Source organism: Priapulus caudatus, unplaced genomic scaffold (genome assembly GCF_000485595.1).
Source record: "Priapulus caudatus unplaced genomic scaffold, Priapulus_caudatus-5.0.1 Scaffold70, whole genome shotgun sequence".
In the NCBI taxonomy this organism is placed as follows: domain Eukaryota; kingdom Metazoa; phylum Priapulida; class Priapulimorpha; order Priapulimorphida; family Priapulidae; genus Priapulus; species Priapulus caudatus.
In genome coordinates, this window is record NW_014577131.1 from 461,759 (window position 1) to 478,265 (window position 16,507).

The 16,507-nt window shown below is 46.5% G+C and overlaps 1 protein-coding gene across 1 annotated transcript in view; it reads right to left on the reverse strand.

The window, feature by feature from the left end:
* Positions 1 to 8,071: 8,071 nt before the first annotated feature.
* Positions 8,072 to 16,507, reverse strand: part of LOC106821352 (ATPase family AAA domain-containing protein 5-like) — a 22,578-nt gene continuing 14,142 nt past the window's right edge. The window contains exons 10-21 of the mRNA XM_014826115.1: positions 15,403 to 15,565; positions 14,954 to 15,121; positions 14,438 to 14,620; positions 14,132 to 14,308; positions 13,804 to 13,988; positions 13,338 to 13,439; positions 12,729 to 12,891; positions 12,303 to 12,430; positions 11,934 to 12,095; positions 10,328 to 11,598; positions 9,826 to 9,990; positions 8,072 to 9,341 (exon numbers count right to left, since the gene is read on the reverse strand). Of these exons, the coding sequence (XP_014681601.1) occupies positions 9,263 to 9,341; positions 9,826 to 9,990; positions 10,328 to 11,598; positions 11,934 to 12,095; positions 12,303 to 12,430; positions 12,729 to 12,891; positions 13,338 to 13,439; positions 13,804 to 13,988; positions 14,132 to 14,308; positions 14,438 to 14,620; positions 14,954 to 15,121; positions 15,403 to 15,565 (2,946 nt within the window). The 3' untranslated portion in view covers positions 8,072 to 9,262. The remainder of the gene's footprint in view (positions 9,342 to 9,825; positions 9,991 to 10,327; positions 11,599 to 11,933; positions 12,096 to 12,302; positions 12,431 to 12,728; positions 12,892 to 13,337; positions 13,440 to 13,803; positions 13,989 to 14,131; positions 14,309 to 14,437; positions 14,621 to 14,953; positions 15,122 to 15,402; positions 15,566 to 16,507) is intronic.

Here is a 16,507-nt window from a genome sequence, read left to right on the forward strand (position 1 = left end):
CTTCTCTCTCTCTCTTCTCTCTCTCTCTCTCTCTCTCTCTCTCTCTCTCTCTCTCTCTCCCTCTCTCTCTCCCTCTCACCCGCTCTCTTTCGTCTTTTCTCTCTCGCGCCCCTTCTCTCTCCAGCACTTTCTTTTCCCCTCTCTCGTTCGCGCCCTTCTCCCTTTCTTTCTCTCGCGCGTTCACCGCTCCTTGCCCCCTCGTCACGTATCAAGCACACGGGATCGGGCGCTCACAAAGACTCCGCCGACAACCTTCATCGCTTACAGCTGCCGCACGTAGCTTGCTAGCTAGCATACATAGCGGGGATCACGGCACCGCACTGCGCATAACAAGCGCGTGCTTCCGTGCGGAAACGTCACTCCGCTACGCACGCACACTCTCACACGCACGCACACTCACTCACACACTCACACACGCACGCACACACTCACACACGCACGCGCACTCACACTCACCCACACACGCACACACACACTCACACACGCACACGCACATGCACCCACACGCATGCACACGCACACGCGTGCATTCACGCGCACACGCACACACACTCACTCACACACGCACGCACACACATTCATTCACGCGTACGCGCACACGCGCGCACGTGCGCTTGTGTGTGTGTGTGCGTGTCGCGGTGTTTACGTACGTACCGCGTGTGCGTATGTATATTATATGTATATATATATATCTACACACATACATGCATACATACATACTACCAAGAGTTAATAAAGACAAATTTGTTTTTATTAACTCCTGATACTACCAAGAGTTAACTCCTGATACTACCTTCCTGCCTCGGCCAGCAAGGGCGCGGGCACTCGCGCCTGCCTGTGCAGGTACGCAGATCACAGCCGGCGCAATACATCATGGCTGCAGCGCACGACACCTCGGCCGCGCGCGCGCGGACACACAAGCGACAAGTGTGCCAAGGGTACGAAACCTAACAGCCAACAATTACGCGCGTCGCGCAAACCGCATTTTCCGCCGGTGCTCGATGAACCGCCCTACATAGTTTTACCTTCTAGTCGCACTGGGCGCGGGCGGGCGGGCGGGCGGGCGGGCTGGCGGGCGGGGGTGGGGGTTGAGTCGGGGGTGGAAGCTTGCGCGCTAGCACGGACAGCGCAACGAGTTATTAGCGGTAGCCATGTGTACTCAGTAAACCGCCCGTCCGCGAAGCGGGACTGCCGTGTGACTGCCGAATTTCTCTCACGCTGTCACGGACCGACAGTACCTGGTGCAATTGTCTACTCATAGAATAGAAGTGTGACTGGTAGACTACTAACTCACATAGCGTTCGAGTTAGTAGGCCTATATGAAGACAGCTATGAGCCCCTCCCAGTGGGGGTGGGGTACATGTTCCCTTGATCCCTTAATGCTTATGCATTTTCTCCCTTGTTCCAAATTAATGAAATAACTTGTTACCTAAAACGTTTTTACCTTGTGTTCCCACAATCCCGAAAATTATTTTCCAGTTTCCTTAATCCCCACAAATATGTACCACTGCCCCCCATATTTGTTTGGTACAGTAGAACCTCGCTAAAGAAGAAAGGAGGAAGGCTGAAGTGAAAAGGCCCTATGGTGGACCCTATGGTGGACTCTATGGTGTACCAAATGGTCCCTACAGCACACTATGTTGAAATGACCCTAAAATACTTCAAGGTTGATTGTAAACAGTCTCAGAAAATTGTGAAAAAAATCACAAAGATGGAAAATCTGAGTTTCCTTGTTCCTAAAAATCTAACCAGCATTTCCCGTGTTCCCTAAAAATAATTCGACAATATCCCCTGTTCTCTGAAAGTTAATGATCCTGTTCCCTTGTTCCCTAAAACCCCTGGAAGGGCTCAGCTATCGGCAAATTGACTCGCAGTCCTGGCGCTCTAAATTCACACGCATTATACGTTTTACGTCAGTACAGGAAGCGGAAGCGGAAGCGGAAACGAAATTTATTTCGTTGATGAGGGGGTTCCCAGGTTAGGTGTCTGCTACTGCTAGGAGAGAGGTAATTTGCGGCACACTCGTCACGGGCGTGCTAACTGCGCGGCCCATCTATCACTCGACGTCCTCGCAAATATACGATTGCCTTATACCATACAGACGGGGCGGCGGCAGCAGTAACAGCAGCGGGGGCGGCGCCGGCGGCGGCGGCGGCAGCAGCAGAAGCGGCGGCGACAGCAGCATCAACAGCAGCAACATGCAACGACAGCGGCGGCAGCAGCAACATCAGCAGCATCAACAGCAGCAACAACGACGGCGGCGGCGACGCAGTAGTAGCATCACCATCATCACCATCATCATCATCATCAGCAGCAGCAGCAGCAGCAACAGCGGCAGCAGCAGCAGCACTACGTGCCCAGCTGTGACTAGCGCGTAGAACGTAACATGCGTGTCAACGCCACGCACCGTGGGTTCCGCGACACGATACATGTAAATACGGTGGAACAAGCAAGCGATTGACGAAGCGAGCAGACGCAATCTGTGCATGTTACCTATCGTAAATCTGCGCCCGAATTCATATCGAGAGCGCATTCGCAGCGATGATTTATATATATATATATACATATATATAATATATATATATATATATATATATATATATATATATGCGTGTTCGCACGGTCCAGTGCCGCCATTGCACGCGTTAGCGTAAATTATAAGCTACAATCATCAAGTGATGCAGTGTAACGATACGAATTGAAGTCGGCACGCAATTCGTGGCCATCGAATTAGACGTATATATTAAACATCAGTCATCCGTGCCTATCGTAGTAACACATACGGCTCTACGGCGTCTGTAGGCGTGCGATGATCACCGCCCCGCCGATAGCGATCTGGCGACAGAAGCGAAAACGAGGAATGCGTGCCCGTTTGCGGATGTATTTTTCTACCGCGGCATGCGTATCGACTCCCCGCCCCCTATATATTACATCGCAGCAATAAATAATACGTGAAGCTTGACGCGCGCACGCACGGTCAGTTCTCCGCGTGCGTTACGAACGTGGGGTTTGCATGTTGCCCGAACGACGAACGCCCGAGCTTTATATCTGCATAGCCTGAACACATTCCGGTCGTGGGGCTTAAAACGTGGACATCTGACGGACGGAGGCTCTTCCGCGGTATTTTCGTTTCCTTTATTGCGTCAAGGTGATGCGGAGGCAAACATTCGCTCAGCCGTCTGCGCGCGCGAGCGCCCGCCCGCCACCCGCGTGTGTCTGCCACAGGACGGCAGGTTGTCCTTCTTTTATCGCTGTATCGTGACTATCGTCTGCCGTGGCTCTCTAAGCTGCTACGTCATAGGCCCGCGTACATTGACTGCGGCAGTCAATGTACGCGGGCTATAGTACTAGAGCTACCGTGCTACTACTAGAGCTACCGTGCTCCGTGCTCGCCAGCCAAGTACACCGACCGATCGACAGACTGTCGCGTTCACGTATATGCAACGCTGGAGTCCACATACGGGACTATACTGGATATAACTATATATAATTATATTATAACTAACGACTATAACTACTCCACCATAATACCACTAATTCCAGGCGTACACGAATAGAGCGATATCTCTATTCGAGTACTCCTACTAATATTATACTAATACATAAACTGTAATACTGATACCATTGTAATATATACTATAATATTAATATTGCCAACTATATACTATTATACTATACTAATACAATACTAATATGTTCTATAACACTAATACTACTAACTGTATATTATAACTATATACTACGCAACTTGATTTGAATTTGTAATAGTTGAATAGAATTGAGAATATAACAACGTATACGAGCGTTCTCTGACATTATAAGTTCACTACAGAAACTTGTTCTTGAACGATTAATGCAGTTAAGTACTTAAGTTTGGGTGGAAAAGTTGAGATCATTGGTTTAAGCACATGACACGCTCACCTGTGCCCTACCCCTCTTGCCCACAGTTATAGCCGTAGTGATTTAGATGGGTGGACCGAGTGGGAGGCCTGGACCCCTGCGGAGAAGATAAGTCGACGTTGGCCGTTCCTACTAAGATGACGGGTTAACAACGGAACTAGACTCTTCATGCTCGGAATGTATGAGAGAGCGGCATTGTAGTTCCAATTTCAATAGAAAATTCTCAAACAATATAGCGACTACTATACACAGCTACTTCGACATCACATTCAAACATTAACAAGCTTCGCCGCCCCACTCAGTTTCCACCCCGCCCTCACTGAGTTGGTATGTTAGGAATCCCATAGATTCAATCCAATCGCTATGACCATACCATAGTCTGAACGCCCTTTACTGCGATTAGCCTGAAAGTTATAGAATATGTGTTATGAATGTCGTTAGTCTATATTATAAGTCAGCACACGGGGAAACAGAAGGCCCTAGATAGAGTTGATACTTTAACGCGTTACGATTTGCGACAAATCACGTAGCATAACGATTCAATGTTCATTTATTTTCATGAATATTATTATATTAACTCACGACAGAGCAATTACCGACGGCGATAAGGGGTGTTTCTAAGCTAATGTACTTATATCACGAATGTAACCAATGAATCACAATAACATCAGGCGATAGACGGGACGATGTGAGAGTATAGCAGTTTAAAGTGATTACGTCACCGTAAATAGTAAAAATAAAAAAATAAATTTTTTCACTTTTTCACAAAATATAAGTAATTCTGTTCACTTTTTAGGGTTAAATTGCTGCATTATGCTTCCTGTTTTACTATATTGTTCGATGTGAATATACACTCGTGACTCATACATAGCCCATAGCAAGCAATTAATGTCAGGAACATAATATCAAGAGTGGATAATAGAGGATATTCTCTATTATCCACTCTTGATAATATCAAATCGTCCAGGCTTTTGAATTTTTAACTAGTTGAGAAACAATCTTATCAGGTAAGAATTTGACGATACGTTTAGTCACGTTAGTTCTTACTTTTAATGTAAAAAAATTGGCAACAAAAATTTTACCAATTTCACCATAGAAAATTCGTGACGTAGAGACGGACGTAGAATCGGACAATAAAACGTGGCCCTGTTCATGATCAAACTACCGAGTCTCCCATTTAGCATCATTATTCTGTTGGCCGCCCCTGGAACATGAGCAAACTCAACCCTATGTCACACGAAAGCGTACAGATGCAATGCTGAGGTCACGTAGACGAGTGCGTAGACGTTAACCTAAACAAGGAAGTTTCGTCGTATGAGGATGAATTAAGCTGTCATGTGCCGGTAGAATACGGTGAGAGGAATTTGCGAATGAATCGGAGGTAGTGTATGCCGTGCGAAAAAAATCACCGCAACACGCTTTCACACATCTCTCACGCATTTCCATTGCGAAACGCGAAACTGTCTGGGTTACCTATCGCAGTGTATTTAGGTTCCAGACAGCGCTCAAGCCACACACGACGCGCTTCTGCAATTGTTGGCGTTTAATTACACCGATACATACTAGCTCCACCCGTGCATAGCACAGCAGCTCTTTGTTCCGCAACGGCACACGCTGAAGAAGATCGTCGTAGACTATCTCTAAATAACTGCCACACATCGAAAAGATGTCTATTGACATTAGTCTCGCAGCCTGGTCGGGACTCTGGGCAGATGTTGACTAGCTCTACCGGTGTAGCCCCTTCGCTCCCCCTACAGGGGGTCTGTAGCGGGAGCGAAGGGGTACCCCCCCCCTGTAGCGGGAGCGAAGGGGCTACACCGGTAGAGCAACATGTTCTGCTAGCATCTATGACAAATACGACATACGCATATACGCTCTCCTATGACACTATTTGTCATAGGAAGAATCTTCCTATGACAAATACGACATACGCATATACGCTCTCCTATGACACTATTTGTCATAGAAAGATTCTTCCTATGACAAATATTGACGAGTCAACTTCGTTTCGCTTTACAGCTGAATTTCACTGCTTGCTTTCATAATAGCGCTCCTAAACTCCTATGATGCGCATAACACATACAGCAATATTTGTCATAGGAGAGCGTATATGCGTATGTCGTATTTGTCATAGATGCAAGCAGAACATGTTGCACATCCGTAGAGCTAGGTGTGGACCAGCGTGGTAGTAGCGAGGCGGGTAGCAACAGCGTCGGCTGCACCGAGCGACCCGACGACCGACGGGTTATTTACGGGCGACACGGGCAGGACGTGGCGGAGACGGAGGGAGAAGGCCACTGGCGGAGAACCAGTCCCGCGAGATTGATGATGTCGTCATGATGATGTCGTAAAGATGAAGTCACCCGCGGCGGGAATACGACGATGCATGATAGCGTCACCTGCATGGTATAGCATAATAGCACTACCGCCGACGCCGCGTTTCCCACGCGGGTCAAGATCCCCATCGCCGGTCAAGATGACAGTCGCCGGTCAAACTGGACTAGAGGCGATTCACGACAGGTTTTATAGCCACATGCGTTCATCACTTCATACCACACTGCACGTACGTGCGTCCGTCACAGGCACCGCCGACGACGTACGTGCTACGAACCACGCGCTGTACGAAATTCATGCCATGGCCTAGAATCTAGAGGCTATCTGTGAGTACAACACGCACCATTCAGCAACTTTCCCTTTTTATACATGGAGAGGCAAGATAGGCATGCGGCTACGGTCACTGTCATGGTCCAGATTCAGCTAATGCTATTGTGTATGTGTGCGCGAAGCTCAGTCGTAAAAAACTTTTTTATTTTGGCTTTCTAGGCTAAGTAAGCCGAATCGAATTCAAACAAGGCACTCACACGCAAAAGTGGTCATATAAACAACACGGCGACAGTTTGCTGTGAACTTTCGAATTCACGCGGCAATGCAAGACGACGCAGCAGCAATCATACTCTGGTTTGTCTAAGTATCTCTGTACAAGCATACTAAGTAACAACTGGAAACAAGACATTTCTATTACTGACGCGTAACTGAGTCCGCAAGGTTATTTGCTAAAAGGATTTTCCACACGGTGGCATAATCCTAACCGTAATAGTGCGCGTGTATTAACAAGAAAATGTGAAAAAACAGGTTAAGTGGACGTTCAGAAGCTGAATGTCCTTTACGCGGCACCATACACGCTTCATAGCGGGAAGCAAGTAGAGTTGATGATGGATATTGTCAGCTTCACTGAAGACTTTGTATTCGCGCAATGGCGAACGAACTGGAGCAGCCACAGGTACAACACGACTGCTACACGTCCATCATGACCGCTACAGGTCCATCATGACTGCTACACGTCCATCATGACCGCTACAAGTCCATCATGACTGCTACACGTCCATCATGACTACTACAGGTACAACACGACTGCTACAGGTCCATCATGACCGCTACAAGTCCATCATGACTGCTACACGTCCATCATGACTACTACAGGTACATCACGACTGTTACAGGTCCATCATGACTGCTACAGGTCCATCATGATTGCTATGGGTCTATCATGACTGCTACAGGTCCATCATGATTGCTATGGGTCTATCATGACTGCTACACGTCCATCATGACTGCTACGGGTACGACATGACTGCAATCGGTCTATCATGACTGCTACAGGCCCATCATGACTGCTATGTGTCCATCACGACTGCTATGGGTCCATCATGACTGCTATGAGTACATCATGACGGCTACAGGTCCATCATGACTGCTATGGGTACATCATGACGGCTACAGGTACATCATGACTGCTATGTGTCCATCATGACTGCTAGGTGTCCATCACGACTGCTATGGGTCCATCACGACTGCTATGGGTACATCATGACGGCTACAGGTCCATCATGACTGCTATGCTATCTGGATTGCAGTGCTGACTGCATGTCTACAGAGCCTAGATTAGATCGACCAACACGACTGAAGTTGGTCTCTCATGATTACAGTATGTCCACTGTGACTGGAGTAGGTCCATTATGTGTGAAGTCACGTGAGCTATAAAGCTATTCGCAATGGGACAGAGACGTGATGCCATTACTTTAAAAAATTCAAACACGGTTTCTATTCTGACTTTTGAGTTAAACATGACTAGAAAATTACAACTGACTCCTAAAAAGGAAACAAGCAACACTTTTTAATTTTACTTTTTTATTTACTTAAACTCCTTTGTTGGAAAAATACCAAACTTCTACATGCATACATATACAGCGTCTATTTACCTGTTATGACAATGTGTAAAATCAAGAGCGTATAAAGAATAGAACGTAGAAGGACCTTCTTTATACGCTCTTGGTAAAATCAGTCTTACATTTCCATGCAGTTGACATATATTCCAAACACATGTAAATAAATATATGTGAAATTTATAGTTTCGACAATCAGATTGGCAAAACAGGATGTGTGACAATACAGCTCATATGTCGTATGTTATGCCCTTAAGCACAACAATGGTCCACGTAACACTTCCTAGAACGACAGTGAACATGTTTCGTTCATGTTGCAACCATGACTGGTCTCATTTTCCACGAGAAGAGAAAAAAACACCACACAAAACTTTACGACTGTGCCTAATTTTCTATTCATATCTTAAACTCCCGATTTAAATCGTGATAGCCATTGTCGCAAGCCGCTGCCTCGGAAACCCTCCCGACTCTCGTGCCGCTACGATCATGCATCAGTTATGACGCACAGAATGACGAGACACTTTGTATCTGTAATCGAGCGCCGATCATAAAAGGCACGAAAATTACCAGCCCCAAAACAATTTGCTGATTTACGAACATCGTAGCTTTCAAGGTGACCGCCGCGCGAGTATGCCGGCTTCACTATACGATTCCATTGTTATGTGCGGGTATTTACAAGCGAGCCGAGCTACAAGTCTCTCCCGGCCGCAGCAGCAGACACGTACACTTTAACATCAAGTTCATTGATCGGTCAACAAAAAACCGACTCGAATGCATTCGATAATGACGATGATGATGGTGCTAATCATTCGACATCCGGCAATTAGATCCCCACAATTACGCGCGTTATCTAACAATCGCGGACAGCAATCATCTTTATATATAGTTATATAGTTTTATGTCATTTTATATCATTCGATCTCCACACAGACAATATACATGCAGCATGTGTGAATTCAGGTGCACTGCTTACAGAATAAGGTGGGGGACAAGGACAATTAAAAGGGAACATTAGTCTAGAATTTGAGAATATATTATGATACTTTATAGCATAGTAGCATTATTCAAATCTAAGATAATAGAAAAAGCGTTTTAAACCTATAGTAATGTTACCACATGTATTCTAAGACAGTAGAGTCCTAGGTGAAAGCATCAGTGAGCGAAGTCAGAGTTGATGTCTTCAGATGAAGAGAGATTTGACTGAAGTAGTGCAGAAATCTGAAAAATGTAAAATAACCATAACAACATAAATATCTGGGGAACAAATTTTTAAAAACTTTGCAAAAAATGTTAGCATAATAATTATAATTTAATTTAAAGACATTTCCGACTTAAAAAACAATTCTTAGCAATGCTTCAGTTCTTTCATCGATAATAAACCAGCAGTAACCTTTTAGACACCAGCTTACACAGGTTACCTGCCACCCCCGTCACTTCAGACAGCATACCTTCCCCCACCCCATCACTTCAGACAGCATACCTTCCCACCCCTTCACTTCAGACAGCATACCTTCACAACCCCTGTCACTTCAGACAGCACACCTTCCCACCTCTTCACTTCATACAGCATACCTTCACTTCAGACAGCACCCCTTCACTTCAGACAGCATACCTTCCCACCCCTTCACTTCAGACAGCATACCTTCCCACCCCTTCACTTCAGACAGCATACCTTCCCACCCCTTCACTTCACACAGTATACCTTCCTCTCCTCTTGCCGCTCTCCTCCTGTTTCTTCTTCTCTGCCCTGTTAATTGCTCTCAGCGCTGGCATGTAGTCAGCACCGATGCACGCGTACTTGCCCTGCACACACGCGGGTAGGAGCCGGGCCACCGATATCACAGCTTCCCTCTGCATTCGACTAGTCCTGAAATGACGACAGCAATAAAATACGCCGGCCATCGTGTACTGTTCTTGTGTGAAAGTTTCTGATGTAATGAACGCGTCTAGAATAATTATTCGAAGTATAGTTATTATAATTACACAATTATGCAAATAATGCTCAAGCGTTATATGATGGAATGCTTATCAATATTTTGTTAGTGACATAATTCTCATTGCACAATCTGTGATGCCAAAGACGTGCAGAGAATTTGCAAGACTATGAGATTTTAATTTTGCTTTGGTTTTTATTACAAGGTTTGTGAGTTCATATTTCAGTGTTGCTAACTGACGAAATATAATCTTCTGTCAACATAATTCACCTCTCATCGACAAGATATGAGCTGGACAACTGCACTCCACCACCTGCTGGCATCTCGTGTACGGGAATCGTCAAACATTGCACGGTGTCTCCATCTGGCGAGTCTTTTAACAAGTTTCCGAGGCGAGACGAGCAGCGAGTTATGGACAGAGCTTTCACGGAGGCAGCCAAATCTAACCGCATGTCATCCGAAGTGCTGCAATCACCGTCGTACAGCCGCCGAGCATCTGCCGCGTGGAGCGCGGGCCGCAAACTATCCAGAGGTGCGTCGCCTCTCTCCCGCACTGGAGCGTAGGTGTCCGCGAACGCCCGAACGTCGCACAGGTCTGACAGCGAGCGGACGGCCTCGTAAACGCACCTTCTCCTCCGCGCCTCCGCCGGCGACGGCTTCTCCCCACGCTCGTCCCGAATCGCGCAATGCTCTCCCTTGCCACCGCCGCCGCGTTCGTCCTCCCCTCTGTCTCCGCTCTCCCCAGCAGGAACCTCCCGCGCCGACCCGGCGTCGCCGCCTCTCCGAGCGGCCGTCGCGAGCCCGTCCGAAGACTCGTCGCTGCTGTCGAGGAACGCCGTGATGCGGCGCCACCTGCAGGCGGGCGTCAGCCGCCGCCAGCCGTCGTCGGACAGGCGCAGACGCTCGCGCGACGCGACGATGCTCGCCGGCAGCGGCAGCAGACGCGACACGAGAACGTGCTGCAGGACGTCGACGCCGACGACGGCGCACAGCGTCGCGAGCTTGCTCAGCCCGCGCGCGTCGTTGGGGGCAGCCGTCGCCGCGGCGATGCCGCAGAGCGACCGCAGGCAGCCGCGGCGGACCCCCGGCGGCGCCTCGTCCGCTCCCGGCAACGCGTCACCTTCGTCAAAGGGGCGTGTGCCACTCGCAGGCACCCCCTGCTGGATTTCTCTTGAATTAGTGCCCTCGCATTTGTCATCTTTGCAGAGGGTAGCGGTGGCGGGGTTTGACGACTCGCACACCTGCTTGTAGTCCTGTGAGTGAGACCTCGGGAGCTCCGGCAGGGATGTTGGAAGCCCGGTCGAGGATGTTGGGAGCACGGGCAGGGATGCTGGGTGTGTGGGAAGGGATGTTGGGAGCGTGGGGAGGAATCTTGGGAGCTCAGGCAGGGTTCCGGCACCCGAATTCACCCAGAACTGCAGCGAGAGCATGCATCGGCGGATGTCGCCGGTGAGGAAGCTGACGAGAGAGAGGATGTCACGATGATCGGTGCGCACTCCCTCCGCGAGGCACATCGCCTGCAGGTGGCTTGCCGTCGTCGTCTGCCGGAGACATAACAGACGGTATAGTCTGACGTCAGGTGCTTCAACCTCACACCCAACTTTTCAATTACAAGGTGCCACGAGCATATTGGATTAAGATTATTATTTTCAATACGTACGTGATAGGAGAAATGCAAGTCTAGTTTCATAAAAATGTTGGGCAACGACTCGTCAATCAGAATCTCACGTAATTAGAAAACACAAACTATAAGCACTGCTACGTGTTACATAATACATCTATACATTGTATACACGAATTTGCATAATTTCCGTTAGTAGGAAAGGTTTGCGGTAGCAGCACGGATATACGCACGCAGAATGGTGAAGAGACTTACGTAAGTGGGGACGCGAAATGACAGCTGTTCGTATGTAATTTTCAGTTTGAGGCTGACGTCAGGGTGGTTGGTGGTCATGATGATAGGTCGCTTGGTCGTGGCTATGAACATGTTGACAGCTGGCCAGAATCCCTCATCTAGCTCCTCAAATACATTGTCCACCTAAGCAATACACAGTTGTTCGTGAACACTATTGTTTAATGAGTAACAAAATAAAAGACATCTAATGAATCGTTTCCTGTAGGTAATGGCTGTGGCAACTTTGGGGCAAAATCTTTTCGATTTACGAAGCAGTAACCAAGAATAGATAGCATTTTGTGTGTTGCCGCCTTGAGATATACAGTAGAGACAATATGATATATATCTCACTTCTTCAAACAAGATTAACGAGTTGTTTGATAGCTTCACGCTTGCAGCTTGAGTGTTGGTTGTCTGACTGATACTCTTGTCATCATCGTATGCAATCTCCCGTTCACATTTCCTCATCCCTTTTTCACCTATGAAAACGTTTAGTAAAGAATTTAAGAGAACAGGGTATAATAAAGATGATATAAGATTGATCATTCAACACAACAAAATTCTATCGGGCTGCAGTAAAGATGAGTAAATTGAGATTTAGCATGAAGCTCTTCAAAAATCATATACCATAATAGTAATCGTAATAGTATACAATTCCGGAAACTAGATAAATAAATAGTCTCACTTTATGCAAAAATGTCACCGTAACGCACGTAAAGTTTTCATAACTTATTTATCTGATTTAAATCAATCTTTGAACTCGAGTCGTGACCACACCTTTTCTAGGAGAATTTTTCTGGACTGCAGTTTTTGCCTTAGCAGGAGCTGCAGCTTTGAAGAAAGCACTAAATGCGTTCGGCGCAGATTTTGACGGACGCTGACTCTTTGCTGTGGTCTCGTCAGAGAGTGCTGCCTTTAACATGTCACTCATACTCACACCCTGTCATAGAAACAAGAATAACTCAATGCACACTTAAATACACCCGTCCCATGAGACCTGCACTGGAAACATGCACTGGACAACATGAGTAGTCAGTCACACATGTTGTTGATTCATGTCACATGTCAGTCAACGAGTTGTGTGTGATTGTATAGTCCAAATAGCAGCATCAACGTTCTCCTTTTCTTATCCTGATCATGATATGGATGAAAGACACGGTGGGACCGAGTCGCTTATCTCAGATTGTTGGTTGGAGACATGGTGAGACTGAGTGGCATACCTCAGATTGTTGGTTGGAGACATGGTGAGACTGAGTGGCTTACCTCAGATTGTCAGGAGACCTGGTGAGACTGAGTGGCTTACCTCAGATTGTTGGTTGGAGACATGGTGGGACTGAGTGGCTTACCTCAGATTGTCAGGAGACCTGGTGAGACTGAGTGGCTTACCTCAGATTGTTGGTTGGAGACATGGTGAGACTGAGTGGCCTCTTGTAACTGGGAGAGGATGTGTTTTCCGGTTCGACGACTTGACGCGTTCACCTCAAACACCTGTGAGGAGAAATAGCAATATGAACACAAGACTTCAAATACACAGTCCAGCATACCCACATCAACCTTGCATGTATAAATGCGATCACAATTTTCATGGAGTCACATAGGCCACTGCTGATCTAAATGAAAGGGTTAGAGAATAAAATAGGAAGAACCTGCCTCTTGATTCGCATTAAATTCGAACTCCGAATATTACACAATTTATACCCGACACCAGTATCTCAATGGATTTTCATCGATCCTGTGAATGTTAAATTTAGAAGCCACAATCCCGGGAAAATATGCGGAAGATTCTTGTGCTTAAAAACAATGTGACCTTTCAGCCTAGACGTCAAGGTGACCAGAGAACATGATGTCATACTTTGAAGCCCAATTCCTCTGCGAGGGCGTAAACAACAGCAGTCTTTCCGATTCCGCTGGCTCCCTCTATGAGCATCGTCGTGCACATGTCATTGTCTTCTTCTTCCTCACTTCGCCAACTGTCCCTGCTGTCACTGACGATAAAGTCAGCATCACTATCACCCGACTCATCCTTGCTCTTACAGCCTGAAATAAATACATTCTTTTTTTTACTATAATTAATTAATAAATTGTGCTTATTACCAACACCGTTGTGCAGCTGTACAAATTTTGCTGCAAAATGAATGACTTCGATGTGTTTAAAGATGTGTCAATGAATGTTAATGCACCTTTCTGCTTGCTTTTATTTTTTTTCTTCCTCTGCAAGTCTTCGTTCTCTCTTTTCATGGTCTGCTTCCAGTCCTGGAGCCAACGCTTGAGCTTCGCCACACTAGCCGAGTTTCCGATCAATTCGGTTGCACATGTGGGCTGGTACTTATCTGTCCACAAATCTCCACCCAGTTTGCCTGCTAAGCATCAAAAACATTCTCATCATTTAGTCAATTGGTTAATATAAAGGTACACATCCTGCACAAAGGTACACAAACGGGCATTTGTTATTATTTATTCGGTCAAAATATCGGTGTGACAAATACCGTCAGTTGTTCCTGAAGATAGTTTTGAAGTGTGTGTTGCATCTGAAGAAATGTCAATGACTTCGGAGTTCTTCAACTTCACCGTACAACTGTCTGGCTCAATGATTTCAACACTGCCCGACCGTTGTCTCTTTTTTCCTCTGGTCACTCGACTTTCCGGTTGGCAGACCTTTGCATTCACTTCTGTGACAATGTTTCACGTAAAATAAGTACATAAAAACTTACTGTGAATTGAAGCTAACCAATAGCTTGTTATACACTGTAACTGTTAGAGATTTTCACTTAATTATCATCAAATCATTATACAACGCATTCGAATGTGCATATGCTGAACCTGAATTTAATCCCAATAAAAATCTAATTTTAGTTTTACTGAATTTAGATGATCATGTAATACATCGGCACGTATGTATACACATGCCGTATGAATTTACATATCAATAAATTAGATGAATAGACACAGTGAGAGTTGGCACCGAGTTCAGAGATAGTGAGACTAGAGAGGATGGCTTCTACCTTCTGACGTACAGCTTCCTCTCCTTCGTTTTCGTCTGCCTCCTGCTTCCTCTGTCTCAAGCTCCTCCCCTTCCTTTGCTTTCCTCTTCTGTGTTCGCTTAGCAGTCGAAGCCGCAACCGTTTCCCTACCCGAACACTGCATCTTCGGCTCGGGAAGCACATCAGTCGCTGAAGAACAAATGTTTCTGTTATACAGAATTGCCTTGCGTCTTACAGCCCGCATGGTATGGAGAATTTAGAATTTAGAATTATGCAACCTTTTCCGAAAAGAGAGCTTGAGTGGTGGCAGTAGTATTTATTGAGCATTGCAAATGAGCTGCTTTCAGACTACTATTTCTTATAAACAAGAGAATAATTGAGCATAAAAAGAGTAACAAAATAAACAATTAATTCGAATTAAGCCTAAAATAAATAAGCATACAAGCATACACATTATTATCTCCTTTTACCTGGAGGTGCTTCTTGTTCCAAAAGCGATTTGTCATACGATTGTTTCTTAGCGTAATACTGCTTAAACGTGCGCTTGACTGGAAAATCCGGGCTTTGTTGCCCCATTTCTGCTAATAGCAGCCTCACCACGGACCGTGACAGAGCAGGATGGTTGCTAAAGACCTGCAAACATAATACCAAAACATTGAGATAAAGCGACTACTCTAACATCTATGAGTAGCAGTCACATGCCAAAATTTCCGACAATTTCTGACATAACAATGTCTTTGGACATTCATCTACAGCCAGACTAATTCTCCGCCGTGGGTTATTAGTGTGGACGGACGTCAGCACCATTTATCACAGATTCTGTGCGGACACAGATATATAGTAACCTTGTGCGGCATCATCTGCTGGTCAGAATTGCTGCTGACAAGACGAAAATCTCCCGGCGCTGTCATGGGCGCAAGTTTCCATTCGTCCCTCGACCTACAGGGAAACAGAAAATATATGCTGTGATTAGAACAACGGCTGCTGCAACAAACGCAGCTACGATAGTTAGCGATGCAGATGACGACCTGCTACGTAGCAGACGACCTACCGAGTTTGTATCGTCACATCCTCCGGTTCGGACAACGTCCACACCCAGCTGGCATCGGCCTGCTGCACGTGACTGACCTCCGGCCAGGGGGAATACTCCGGGATGGTTGACATGTCAAGCGGCTTCACTGCCTGCTGCTGTTTACGAACGGCATCCGGTACACTGCTCATGAGAAACTTGAGTCTCGTCTGGTAACGGTGACAAATCAAAAGGATTAGGAGCCACGTTACAATCAGTGTTAATGAAAGTCTAATGAATCTCACCAGCATGAGGCGTTACGCGTACGAATTAACGTATCATCACCCGTACAGAGGTGTATACATGGGGTATGGGGTACCCTCACCTCGTACATAAGTGTATACATGGGGTGTGGCGTACCCTCACCTCGTACATAGGTGTACACATGGGGTGTGGCGTACCCTCACCTCGTACATAGGTGTACACATGGGGTGTGGCGTACCTTCACCCTGTACATAGGTGTACACATGGGGTGTGGCGTACCCTCACCTCGTACATAGGCAGTG